The 13,513-nt window shown below is 42.0% G+C and overlaps 1 protein-coding gene across 23 annotated transcripts in view; it reads right to left on the bottom strand.

Moving 5' to 3' along the window:
* Positions 1–265: 265 nt before the first annotated feature.
* TCF4 (transcription factor 4) overlaps positions 266–13,513 on the bottom strand; it is a 340,184-nt gene continuing 326,936 nt past the window's right edge. For 15 of the 23 annotated variants that reach the window (XM_079784804.1, XM_079784818.1, XM_079784802.1 and 12 more), the window contains 5 exons: positions 11,976–12,111; positions 10,203–10,365; positions 6,948–7,177; positions 6,339–6,479; positions 266–5,553 (listed from right to left, as the gene is read on the bottom strand). In XM_079784804.1, coding sequence (XP_079640930.1) covers positions 6,343–6,479; positions 6,948–7,177; positions 10,203–10,365; positions 11,976–12,111 — 666 coding nt within the window. In that variant the 3' untranslated portion in view covers positions 266–5,553; positions 6,339–6,342. The remainder of the gene's footprint in view (positions 5,554–6,338; positions 6,480–6,947; positions 7,178–10,202; positions 10,366–11,975; positions 12,112–13,513) is intronic. The other 8 variants (XM_079784801.1, XM_079784800.1, XM_079784799.1 and 5 more) reach the window with 1 other exon arrangement.

A 13,513-nucleotide genomic window follows, 5' to 3' on the forward strand; every position in this document is an offset into this window, starting at 1 on the left:
CATGAACCACATGGTGCTAACATTCTCCTTCTGGTAAACTAGGCACTAAACCCCATTAGAAAGAACGCAAGAGCCATCATGGAGGCGTCCGGCAAACCCCACGCACCGGGCCAGGACGTTCTGTCAGGAAGTGCTCATCTACCCCGGGCTTTCTTTCCATTGCAGGCATGACTGTACACTTCTACAATGCAAGGATGAAAACAGCCTCCAAGTTTTGCAAAATAGATTGATGTCCATTCTACAAAAAATATTAACTTACAGTACATAACACTGAATAATTTTAATCTGTACATTTTTTCCCCTCCCACAATAGGTGACACAGGTGTTTGTACAAGTTGGAAAAAAAAAACCCACATCTGGTTGTTTACATCTGGATTAAGAGTCAAAAGAGGTCAACCAGAAGTAGTGGGGTGGGGATAGTTTGAGAAGGAAGAAATACAGTGTAATAGTAATTGTGGTTAACAGTATTCAGCTCTTAACAAAGTGATACAAAACAAATCCCCTTAGATTTTTGACTGCAAAGATCTAGCCGAGAAGGTTCTGCGAAGCAGTCGACCAACTGATTCCAAGGTTAGGCAGACTCAGCTTAGCGACTGCAGCACAACCAACAGCATGGCGCCGGCCAGAGCTCTTCAAATGCATCGCTTCCGTGTCACACACACATGGGTTATATTCCTTCAATTAGTTAATCCTCTAGACAGCTTCCTTTTTGTTTCGCATGCATCCCGTTCCATTTTCATTAGGGGCATCTCCTCCTTGGTCATTCATGCGCTTTTCAATTTGTTTTTGATTGTGTGTGTGTGTGTGTGTGTGTGTTTTGTTTGTTAAGCTGTCAATACCTCCAACACTTGGAAAATGAAATATAGATGTGGTTTCACTCACAGAAGAGCATCAGCGCTCTATGGACAATGCAAAATGAAGTGAAATAAGTGTCAGAAACAGTTTATAAAAATGGCACATTTATTGCTACAGAACGGTCATGTACATGACTTCATCGATAACTACAGATGGGACAGGTAATGGCCTGGACCAGGCTGGGCTTGCTTTTGTCTTGAAGAAACTCCAGCACACAACCTGTTTGGACACGTCTACAAATCAGAAATACACCAAAAACATGAAAAAATCGAGGCACTCAGCCACACATTGAAAACAAGGTGTAACTGTTTATCTTTTTTTTTTGAAGTGTTTTCCCTTTTTCTTCTTTTTTTAACAATTTTTTTTTTTTTAGTTTTTAATGCTGCAGCTATGTGTACAGTCGCAAAAAATTTCCCCGCTGCGACCTACAACTAAAAAAAATAAACGAAACAAAACAAAAAAACAAACAAAAAAGCTACCATACAGTTTCATCTCAGTAACACATGGTAAAATAACATCTTTTAAATAGTAAAATAAAGTAACAAACTTTACTCATAATGATTCCAAAAATCTACAAAGAAGAAATATTCAGAATCTGACAATTTTTTTTGTAATATTCATGGTATAAAAGGATTGCTCCTACGAAAAATAAGCCAAATATATTTTTTATTTTTAAATTTAGGGTTTTTTTCTTACTAGGGTGTACTACAGTCTATTTTATAGCAAAAAGAGCACTAGACAAACAAAGCTTTATAACAAAAAGCCAGGCACTGATACATGGTAAATCTCTGCTTTTTTTTTTTTCTTATCTTCACTTAATTGCATCACAAGTAACAAGAATGAAAAAGGCCACAGTTCATATATTTCACCGTTACATATGTCTATAATACTTGAAATGAGGATGGCAAAACCAGCACTGCACGAAGATGAGTCCACTTCAAGTCCCATGAGAAAGAGCATGTCTCTAAAGAAAACAAAACCAAAGCAAAATAAAAAGAGAGGCCTAGCGGCCTTGGTGCCCCATCGTGTTGGAATTCATCATATTCCATCTTGACTTTTTTTTTTTTGTTTCCAGTCAGCCAGCAGACTAAATTTTTGTGCTTATTTATGCTGAAAAAAATGTTTCATTCCTGACTCAAGTTCACTTTTGGACACAGATCATATTTTGCCTGTTGGATCCAAGACGAAATCCTCTTAACCCCAAGTCTTGGTTCAACTCCCTCCCCAACCCCGAACCCCTCATCAAAATAAAGATCACACATAAAATTAAAAAAAAATCAAGAAATAGGAAAAAAGCGAAAAACAGAAAGGAATCGGAAGACTGAGTCAGAACCAGCTGCGTCACTGGGTGGACTGACAGTTGTATAAACATTAGTGTTCCTTGCAGCTACACAGAAGACAAATGGTAAACTTTCTAGATGAACAGATCCCTATTCTGCATATTCATAAATTACTTGAATGTGGAGGTGGATCAACGGTTCCAAGTTGCTTTAATGTCCAAGTCTCTTGAACAGATCCCCAGCCTAGGTATCATCACATATATAGTATGGACCCTTATGGCATTTCTGGATAGTTCTTTAATTCTGTCTTCTGCTAAGTTTCACTAGAAAAATCCAGCACAGGATACCAATATCTTACCTGGGTTTGATAATTTACAAAACAACGAGAAAAAAAAAAAAAACACACTAAGAAGGCCACATTCCCTTTCCTCTTTTTCTTCCTTTCTTTTTTTAATGGGGACACAACCCAATTACATGGATAGGTGCAGATGTTTCTCCACCAAGCAACATGAACTGAGCAGCTTTTGGTGGCCATTAGGAAGTTTTTCGCTTCTTTCCAAAGGGAATTCGACAAGAGAAGTATTACATTACTGAGTAATGAATACATCGAAGCTGGTGAACAATAAAATTGCAGCTTTTCCTCTGTTGGAGTGAGAACAAAATATAAAGCACCAATTTAAAAAAGAATCAAATATACAATTTAGTTTTTTTTTGCTCTGTTTACAGCTTTGAAAAACCTTTAAATCAGCTCTATTAAGCACCTTTATGATAACGTGTATCAAAAGTGCCATTCTTAAAATGTACATCAACACCGGGAGTGCTGCCAGTTCCCTAAAGAGTAAACACCGTATCTTCTTCTGTACACTTATCCTGAATGTGATCAAAGCAGACCTGCTTCCTATATATTGTTCCTAGGGATACCCGCCTTGGTAGACTATACAGAGTGAGTGCAGAATGTACCACTAAAGGAAATCTTTACACACCGAGGGAACACAGACACCTGGTTTCCATTATTTCAGAGGAGGGGAGCGGACACAGCATGGTCTTCCATGCCCTCTCGCAGTCCCTTTGTTCGGACATTTCACAGGAAAGCCTCCAAATAACTTTTTCATGAACTTTGATTTCTGCTATTCTCCTAAGGTTTTAATCCACCTCCACATTTTAGGAACTTATCAACAAATCAAAGTATTTTAGTTTTATCGCTACTGAACATATTTACAGTTTTCAACACACACACACACACACACGCACACACACAGCTAATCAAAATGTTTATGGGTTTGTAAAAGATGACCACGTGGTAACTATCTTATTTGTTCTTACAGTTTCAGAAATGAACATAAAATTCAGATTCTTGTAGCTCATTATTTCATTTAAATGAGACGCTTTTAAACCACACAGTTAAAAAAACAAAACAAAACAAAAACCAATACAATGTATTAAAACACATAATAACAAGAGTCTACGTGTAAAAATATAACTTTTACATACACAATTTCAAAATAATGATACGTTTGCCGTTTGTTGCATAAAATTTACAAATGTATTTCATTACTATATAACTGGCAAAACAGGAGAACAGATGGAACATTTAGACCATTTTGATGGGTTTATGGCATTTACTCAGTGCTGATAGGTGGAAAAAACTACTTGAACAGGGATTTTTTTTTCTTAATACATGCCAAGATTGTGTGGCTGTAAAAATAGAAACGAGTTAGAGACAAAAGGATGCTGACAAATACTTAACTAGGAGCACTATTTGTTTACTGCACTATACACCAAACTCAATCATTATAAAGATTCACGTTGGAAGTTGGTTCCATTGTGCCCAGACGTCAAAGCTAGCTATCTGATGAGTTGCTGTGCCATAGCTTGATCTATGTTTCTATCAAATATGTTAGGTATAAACTTCATTCATACTGGCCAGAGAAATACTGCACTACCCCTCCTCAAGAAAGTGCAACTTAATGCTTTAGGACTTATAAGGCTTGTTATAATGCTGCATGATGATTGAATATTGGCATTTTTTTTCAGATGGAGGAGGCAGTTATATCATCTACATCTTAGTAAACCCATTTTGAAAAAAAAAAAAAATCAAGAAAGCAACAAAATCAATCAGCTCTGTCACACTACTTGCAATTTTCTCATTTGATGGTTTTTGAACTTTACTTGTTTTTTTGTTTTTGTTTTTTTCCAAAAATCTGACCATGTATTCAGAAACGCCTCACTGCACACTACTTCGGCTACACATGTAGGTAACACTTTAATCATTTTGTTAAATCACAGCCACTTTGATTATGTTATGTTTCCGATGATATAAACATTGGAAGGCACAGTGGTAACATTGTAGCATTCTAACCTTGTACCTCTGAAAATCCCAGAAGAGGGTCACATACGCAACATTACAATTCAGACAAACTCCTTTTGCCATGTCTCAGTAATGCTGCTTGTAGTATCTACACACGATGTGACTTTTAAGTCCTGTGTTCCCAAAAGACTGGAGAAACAACGTTCTACTTATTTGTGAATGAAAAGCAACATCAGGGTCAGCGTTCCATCCTGCACTACCCCTCCGGAAGCAGAGATGGCACTACAGGTTACGATAACAAACCGGGAAGGGACAGAAATAAGACCCAAAAAAAAAAAAAAAATCCGTATTTACAGTAAAATCTTTCTTTTAAAAAAGTTAATCAGTACTATTTTTTTACAGGAGAAAAAAGTCTGAAACAAATGAACAAAAGCTTACCATAGTCACTAAATTTTTAATATATATTTATATATATATTTATATATATATTTGTCATAGGTCTATAAGATCCATCTGTTCCTCCTACCCTAAGGAATGGCTAATGTCATCACTTCGCTGTCTCAGGACGTTTGCTGGTTTTGTTACTAGGGCAGCCGAGCTTCCCCCATTCGCTATCCAGGAATTAGAAACACTAGCTGACTTGAATACCAACAAAAACGTTCATGTAGTTTTCTTCAGAAGTACACTTTTTCATTATTGCAAGTTTACAATTTTTAAATTAAATATTTTTTTTCAGACTTACAAATTAATTATATTTTTTTTCCAAAAGAAGTTTAGGCACAAATGCATTGTTCCACAGTGTGGAAGGATTGCCATTCAGTCTCTGGGCTGATCTCAGCCTGCTCACACCGCTTTGCACATTCTGAATGATATGTTAGAGAGAGTCATCCCTCAAGTTGCACTTTTTTCTTTCTTTTTTTTTTTTGTTTGTTTTTCGGTTTTTTGATAATTGGGAATGCTGAAACCTCTTGCGTCTGCGATTCATAACTACTCAGACTTGTCTTATATTACAAAAAAGGGGTTAGGGAGAAGTGTTTATGTGGGTTTAAGATAATACAGCTGTTAAGGAAGTGGTCTCTTGTGTTAATGAAGCAATGTGGCAGCTTGGACCTAAAAAGGAAAAAAATAAGGGAAATAATTAATATATTGACAACAGTAGAAGTAAACGTTTTATTCATAAGCTCTTTTATCAAGGGGAAAATCTGTTAACCTGGGGAAATGGACTGCTCTGGCCACTACTTCGGTGGGAGTAACTGGGAAGGCTGGGTGCCGGGGAGCTCACTTGGAGCCCCACAGGGGAGGCTGGGTGCAGGGGAGCTCACTTGGAGGACCACAGGGGAGGCTGGGTGCAGGGGAGCTCACTTGGGAGCCCCTCAGGGAAGGCTGGGTGCCGGGGAGCTCACTTGGAGGACCACAGGGAAGCCTGGGTGCAGGGAGCTCACTTGGAGGACCACAGGGGAGGCTGGGTGCAGGGGAGCTCACTTGGAGGACCACAGGGGAGGCTGGGTGCAGGGAGCTCACTTGGAGGACCACAGGGGAGGCTGGGTGCAGGGGAGCTCACTTGGAGGACCACAGGGAAGGCTGGGTGCCGGGGAGCTCACTTGGAGGACCACAGGGGAGGCTGGATGCAGGGGAGCTCACTTGGAGGACCACAGGGAAGGCTGGGTGCCGGGGAGCTCACTTGGAGGACCACAGGGGAGGCTGGGTGCAGGGGAGCTCACTTGGAGGACCACAGGGGAGGGAGGCTGGGTGCAGGGAGCTCACTTGGAGGACCACAGGGGAGGCTGGGTGCAGGGGAGCTCACTTGGAGGACCACAGGGGAGGGAGGCTGGGTGCAGGGAGCTCACTTGGAGGACCACAGGGGAGGGAGGCTGGGTGCAGGGGAGCTCACTTGCCCTTTCACATCTGTCCCATGTGGTTCGAAGCGTCTCCCATTCCAGGGTGAGGGCCCGCCAAGGACAGCGGGGGCGGCTCCGAGGATACCTTTTCTTCCTCCCTCCTTTTCAGACACGCAGCTTTCGGATTCAGATTCCTCTCTGTGGAAGAAGGACGCACAAAGCCTTCAGTTAATGCCCAGGCTGCTGGTCGAGGGCAGTGTGTGCCCTTCCGAGGACCCTTTCCTGAGGTTTACAGACAGAAGGCAGGCACAGTTAGAGAGTGCCCTAGAGACTCCCTCCCTCAGGCACTGGTAGCGGGTGAGCTGCGAGGTGGATTCAGAGAGCCCTGCATAGTATCAGAAAGCCGGTGAAGCAAACACTAAGCTCCGACGACTGACTGCACAGGGAAGCTTCACACTGCAGTCTTGTGGTGAGAGAACCCTATAGCTTAACTGCAGGAGAAAGGGGAGCTGCCGGCCAGATGCCGTCGCGGTCTGCAATGGACATAACTATCCTGAGCCGCGCTTCTGTGTCCTCTCTGCTGCTGCTCAAGGCAGGCGCGTCCTGCACGCTCCCTCCGGCCCCATGAGACGTGGCTTCTGCCAGGAGCCGCTGCCTGGCACTGACCTCGGACCTGCTGCTCCAGGCTGAGGATGACGGCCACGGCCTGGTGGAGGATCAGGAGCTTGGTCTGCGGCTTGTCACTCTTGAGGTGGAGCTGCACCATGCGGCCCAGCTCCTTGAAAGCCTCGTTGATGTCGCGGACGCGCAGGCGCTCGCGGGCGTTGTTGGCCATCCTCCGCTCCTTCTCACGCTCTGCCTTCTGCTCTGGTGTCAGGTCCTCGTCATCGTTATTGCTGCGGGACAAAAGGGAAGGGACATTTTCTAACGGTGTCGGGGGGAAAGGCGGTCAACTCAATCACTTTTGCTTTCTTCCGGAGTTTGCACGGAATGTTTCCACCTCAAGCTCTTGCACTGGAGCGGGGATTGCTTTGGTTGGCTGTCACAGGCCCTAGATATTAAACTCAAACGGAACAGGAGAGGTTAAAGTTAGGGCCCAGGGTGCGCTCATACTAATGCAGGAGGGCGAGGCTACACCCTGCAAAGCGGGCCACAGTCAACGTCAGCTGAAGCCACACCACAGCAGGGCAACCCAGAAAGAATCGTTTTAGAAGTTGTTCTTTTGTTTGTTTTTTTAACTTTCATACCATGACATCTGAAGCTGAAGGAAAATAAGTGATTGCAAAAACAGTTTGATACATCAAAATTAACCTGATGCAGCTATCAGGATTAAGAAGATGGTCCTACATTGAAGACACCAGAGCAATGGGAGTGAAGATTTTTGTCCAGGTTTCTCCATGAATTTGCTTTGAGGGTTTGGTCGTTCCACTTAATGTATCTGAGTCTCCTTGTCTCCATGCATTAAATAAAAAGGTTAGAAACACAAGATCTCCGTGGCTTTAACGTGATGGGTGTTTATGATCCAAAAACAAGCGAGGGGAAAGCTGAGTTGACTTGAGCTGTGTAAAACAAACAAAGCAAAACAAACTCCAGAGATCTACCGGTTAGAGCTTCTGACTCATGGTGAGTCAAAAATGAAGCCAAAAAGCTAATCTCTGACTGTGAGAACAGAAATATTGTGTGATTCATACCAAAGGCATGGCTGGACTCTGTAGAGTCTGGAAAGGCAAGATTACTTCTGTTTGTGGGTGTCATGCTGACAAAGGAGAAGAAACTTTTGAATGGAGGGCAAATAGGAGGATGAGCCATCTGGAAAGCATAGCATAAAGAAGGAAGGTTTCATGGCATCAGGGCTTCAAGTGTTTCATAGGCGATTATGTAAAAAGAGGCGTGGGAGATGTCTTGCTTCAGGAAGATAGAACAGAAAAGAAGAACTTCGAGCAGAAGAATTTGATTTAATATGAGCAAGAGTTTGGGGGCATGAGAGATAGCAAAAATAAAGTAAACTTCACCAAAAGTAATAGGCTCTCCATGACAACAACAACAACAACAACAAACAATATGGAGGCGACCAGCTATAAGGATGTTAACCTAGAGATTTAAGCATGGCTCTAAAGAACCATGAAGGTTATGCTCTATTTTAAAATTCCACAAATCTGAAATGTTCATAGAAAAAGTGTTAATCACAGCACCTCAGAGCTGGAGGACATGTGGGAAGTTATCTAGTCAATGGGATGTACACTTAATGAAGTTGGCTTAAACTACATGGCTCTAAATCTTCCACTTTGGAGAATCTCTGGGTAACTTCCAGAGTGCAATAAGGGTCAACTATGGTTTACAAGCCCCAGTCGATCAAAAATGGAAGTGATATTCCTGGGTTGCAAGCACATGCTGCACATAAAGGTGGCCATGTAAGCTAAGAACACTTGTAAGGGAGCGTAGGAGGGAGGCGCCAGAGAAAGATGTTGTAAGACTTGGCTCATCTCCCCAGAGGTTACACTCTCCTGCAGATGGGATCGTCTACCGTGGATGCGTGCTAGTGAACACACAACTGAACTGAACCAGTCGGAAAAGGCTCTGCCATCTGATCCTCCGTCTTCGCTGCTGAGCCTTCTCTCCCTCACCCTTGACCTCTACGGTTGCCAAGGAAATCAAGCTGCCTATTATTTCACATCCACATTCCACTACACAAATAGGATGTAATAAGTGAAAGGAGAACATAGTCAAGTTTCTGCTGGGCCTGTCTTGAAGTTAAAAAATTTGGGGTGATATTTTTATATATCAAACACATGCCATACCTTTCAAAGGGTGGGCCTGAAAATGGGAATTGTTTTCCAAAGTTATTGGGGCTAGTAATTAATTAGAATTGGTTATGCAAATCAAACTGCCGAGATTTGAAAAGCAATGCCTTCCAACACATTTTTGGAGGTTTAAGTAAATGTCACAGGAGTGACCTTTTAAAGTACGCAGGTTCTTAACAGCAAGTTAAAATGCTGTGCTGAAACGTCACAAGGTAAATGAAGACGCGTAAGCATGGCCACTGCGTAAGTTCCTGAGGACTGACTGGACTAACAGAGAAGATGGCGAGCATCCTCACCACGTGGCCAAGAGTCAGGGAACCGCAGTGATGATGAAAGGCGTAAGCTAGAAGCTTTTAGGGTTTTTGGAACTTGTGATAGGGCATGTAATAAAATTTATCATAATAATTATAAAGACAATATGAAAAGGTGGCACCTTCTTAATTCCTGTAGGACACTAGATATAACCTTAGGAACAATAGCCTTTAAAAGGAAGGTGTCGTTTTAGTACATTTAATTAGCAAATCAAAAATATGGGTGCCATGGCATTTAAAAACCACCTGGTTATCAGATTAAAGTTCAAGGAGACAGTTAGATCCTGCAGTTGTTTTGCTATAGGAGGGAATATCCAGGAGAAAAAAAAAATTAGCATGTTAGGTTTTGTTCTTACATATATATCAACATGTTTAGAATATAGCTGGGAAATCAGTATTTTCTCACGTTTGAGATAAGAAAAACATTACAGTTGCATATACATCAATTGAGTTTTCAATATCATGAAGATCTCTTTTTAGAAATATTTTAGAAAGAACATTTCTGACCAAATTTGTAGAGTAAGTATAGTCTTAAAAATCAACTCTTTGTGTTTGAATCAGTTACAAATTGTTTTTACCGCGTATAATTTGCCCTGGGTCCAAATTCATAAATGCAAAGATATTTCAGGCATCACTAGAGTACAGGTATCTTAAACGACACTTCAGTACCTCTAGAGTAGGCCTTTAATTTTCTTTTCAGCTATAGATTTACCTGCCAGGAAAAAACTGAATAGTTTCTTCCTGTTCTGTTCACTTCATCAAAGTCCAATAAAGGAATTAAATGAAGCGACAGTATTATATACTGTTACCTAGATCTTGACCTAGTAATTGATTTGATATCCTTCTTGTCGTCATCTAATTTCTTGTCCTCGGAAGATTTCGTGTCTTGCAGGTTCTCATCGCCCTCGTCGTCGGATTTGATCTCAGAGCTGCCGGAGGAGACACTCTGGCCCTGCAGGCCTGGGGGCATGCCTACGGAAACAGAGAGACCAGGTGACGTCTCCACCAAAGGCTCCAGGCACCAACTCGCACCCCAGATTTGGAGCTGCCAGCGATGCAATTCATGCTGCTCAACTGTGACCCTTCTGTCTTTTTTTGTGTGTGTGTATGTACTACCTGGTGAAGTTTCAAAAATGCACCTGCGGGGAAACAAGTTTTCTCTGCCTTGGCTCTGAGGTTAAATTCTATTTTGCAATCTTTTGGAGTAGATGGTAATTTCACTGTCTACAAAACATCAACTTAATTGCAATGAAAATCATAATCATGAAAATCATACACCTCAATGTTCTGATTAAGAACCCAAGTAAATATCAGCTATTATATTGAGTTTCTTCCATATGCAATGATTTAATAGAAAAATGTCCTTAAAATATAATTCCCAGGGAGTATGCTAAATATGTACAGTCAAGACTTCAATAGATATCCTAATGATATTCTGAAATTAGGCTTCTCTTATCCTCAAAGAGTAATCAGCATTTAAAAATGGTACATATGGAAAGCAGAGAGCTGCTCGCTGAAGAAATTTCGATCTTTCTTGTTGCTCAACTTTCAAGATCACAACACACATTAAAACTTGACCCTAATGCAATCCTTTATGTCTAGGGTAGAAGCATGTGTATCGAGTATTGCCCTCTATTTGTAATCTGCGCCTAGAACCTTGTCACTCAAAATTTGGTCCATGGGCCAGGAGCATCCTTGCACCTGGGAGCCCGTTAGAAATGCAGAATCCCACACCTGCAGAGTCAAATTCTGAATTTGAACAAGACCTCAAGTCATGCTTATACACATTAAAGCTTAAGGAGCATTAATCTAGGAAAGGGAAAGAAAAACCAAAGGCTCTTGAAAAGAATGGTCTGCCACATTCTTACTATTCAAATAAAAATGGGGCGGCATCCTCATCTATAATTAATACTCCGATGAGTACAATGTGTAACAGGTGAAAAATGCTCAGACATATTCCTGTGGTAGTGTTATCATTCTTGTTCTAAACGTGAGGGGAATGAGATGTTATTCAAGTGTCTCCTCATCACCTGCTCAGTCAGTTGCACAGGGAGCCTGGGACCCAGGTCTTGCCCCAACAGGACAACTTCCTGGGGTCATGAACAGCCCATTGCAGTATGATTGAGGTAATCATTACGGGGCTAGATGACTCAATACCGAAAATTGTCCAAACAACTCCATTTTTTTAAGATGTGCCTATATTTCCTCCAATCTTCAACAACAAAAACAGTTTCCTTCCTTCCTATTCATTTGGAAATATCATTTTCAGGCTACAACTAACCATATTAGAGGAGCTGAATGAGTAAGATGTGGAAATAGCTAAAATAAAATTTCCTCTCATCAGTCTGTTGTCTTGGTCCCTGCTGAAACAGCACCAGGATTTCAGGGGATGTCTGAAGAAAACAGCTACTGAAGAAACACAATTAGCTGTTCTAAATACTTTCCCATTTACTTACCATTTTTGGGCCAAATTTGATTCTTGGTTTTCTGCCAGTGCTTCCTGAGGGACGAATGCCAAGTAAGCTGGGGATGAGCACTAGCTCTGCTGTTGTGTGAGGACAGAAGTGCCCCAGTGCACCTACCTCTGTACGGGTCCTGGGGCGGGTTCAAATCAGGGGAGGTGGCCGACTGGACAGGAAGCTGTGGGACTGGAACCTGGTTTGGCACAAGAGAATGGCTGCCTCTCAGGGCCACTCCGTCTTCACGATGGGCCCCGACCTGCAAGGCGAGAGGAACCATAGCGTTTAGTGGGAACCAGAGGTGAGACCGCTATTTTACTGGGGTAGCCAGGACCTAATGAAGGAAGACTGGCCTTTGCAAAACAAAACTCCCAAATGCATTTCACTAGAGGGCGCTGAAGGACCACGCATACACCTAGAGTGCCCTGCACAGCCACTTAACGCTCAGCAAGATGCCGTGCTGTACATCCAGTGACAAATATGGCAGAGGAGCTCAGGCAGGTAAAACGTCAAATTGTCTCCCAGGGTGCTGCAGTGGAGCGCACTGATTCGTACCCATCTGTCTTCTATCATGTCCGCCAACAGATCTGACAATTATCTTAATGCCCATATGCTTAATTGTGGGCTTCTCAATTCCCCCATTGCTATCGGAAATCCTACAGGAATTTCAATTTGGCATTCGACTTTCATTTCAGGGGATAAGATTCTCAGGCCTGCCATTTTTTTTTCCATAATGCCAGCTAAGCCTGTGACAGCGGAAACTGCGGCAGTATGGGACGCAGCCCCTGCTCGGTAAATAGAATAAAATGTCACCTGGCTTTCCAAAACTGGCAGCCCATCCCAAATTAATGTTTACTGTATTTCATCAGCTGCCGAGTTCCAAATCCAAAGGGGGACCGTGTCTGCCAGTGCCACCACACCGGAAAATGTCCCAATAAAGGCTTTATTAAACACACCAGTAAGGCCATCATTGCCATGCAAAGAGTTTGGACATTGTTCCATTTTTTTCCCCCCCCACTATTCTGATCCCAGGAAGACACCATATTGTAAACAGTCTTTATGCTTCCAAGAATAAAATCATAGAGTACAGCACGATGCTTCGGTCTGAAAAACCTGCTGCTGAGCTTTTTATTAACTAGTACTACCTACGCTGGCCCAGAGATGTTGGACCCACGACATGAAGACAGCGACTGCTGACTTTAGAGGGTACACCGCCTTAAAGCAGAACATTAAGCTTTTGCAAACTAAGAGGAACCCGAGAAGTTGCATTTTCGTTTGCATTTCCAACTAGTTGTTTTCTTAGCTTGTTGTTAGGTGAACATTTACACAAGAAAATGAGTCTAACACTGAAAATATCTATCTACGAATTTAGACTGCGATAAACCAAAAACTTGAATTTTTTTCTAATCCAAAATATAAAGCCACAAAGGAGAATCACCACTCTTTTGCTACCAAATGTTTAAAGAGTGTTTCTAAGGAATGCAACAACAAGAATCTGAGCGGACAGCAGTCGCATTCCCAGAACTGAGCAGAGGCATGCTAGCTAAGGCAGCCCACTACTATCCAGTTCTCACCGCTACAGACAATTCAAAGAAGATAATTCAGGAGCAGGGGAAAGGATCAATTAAATCATACTAATTGCTCAGATTCAAAATATAGCA

The sequence above is a fragment of the Cnephaeus nilssonii genome (assembly GCF_951640355.1).
Source record: "Cnephaeus nilssonii genome assembly, chromosome: 11".
In the NCBI taxonomy this organism is placed as follows: domain Eukaryota; kingdom Metazoa; phylum Chordata; class Mammalia; order Chiroptera; family Vespertilionidae; genus Cnephaeus; species Cnephaeus nilssonii.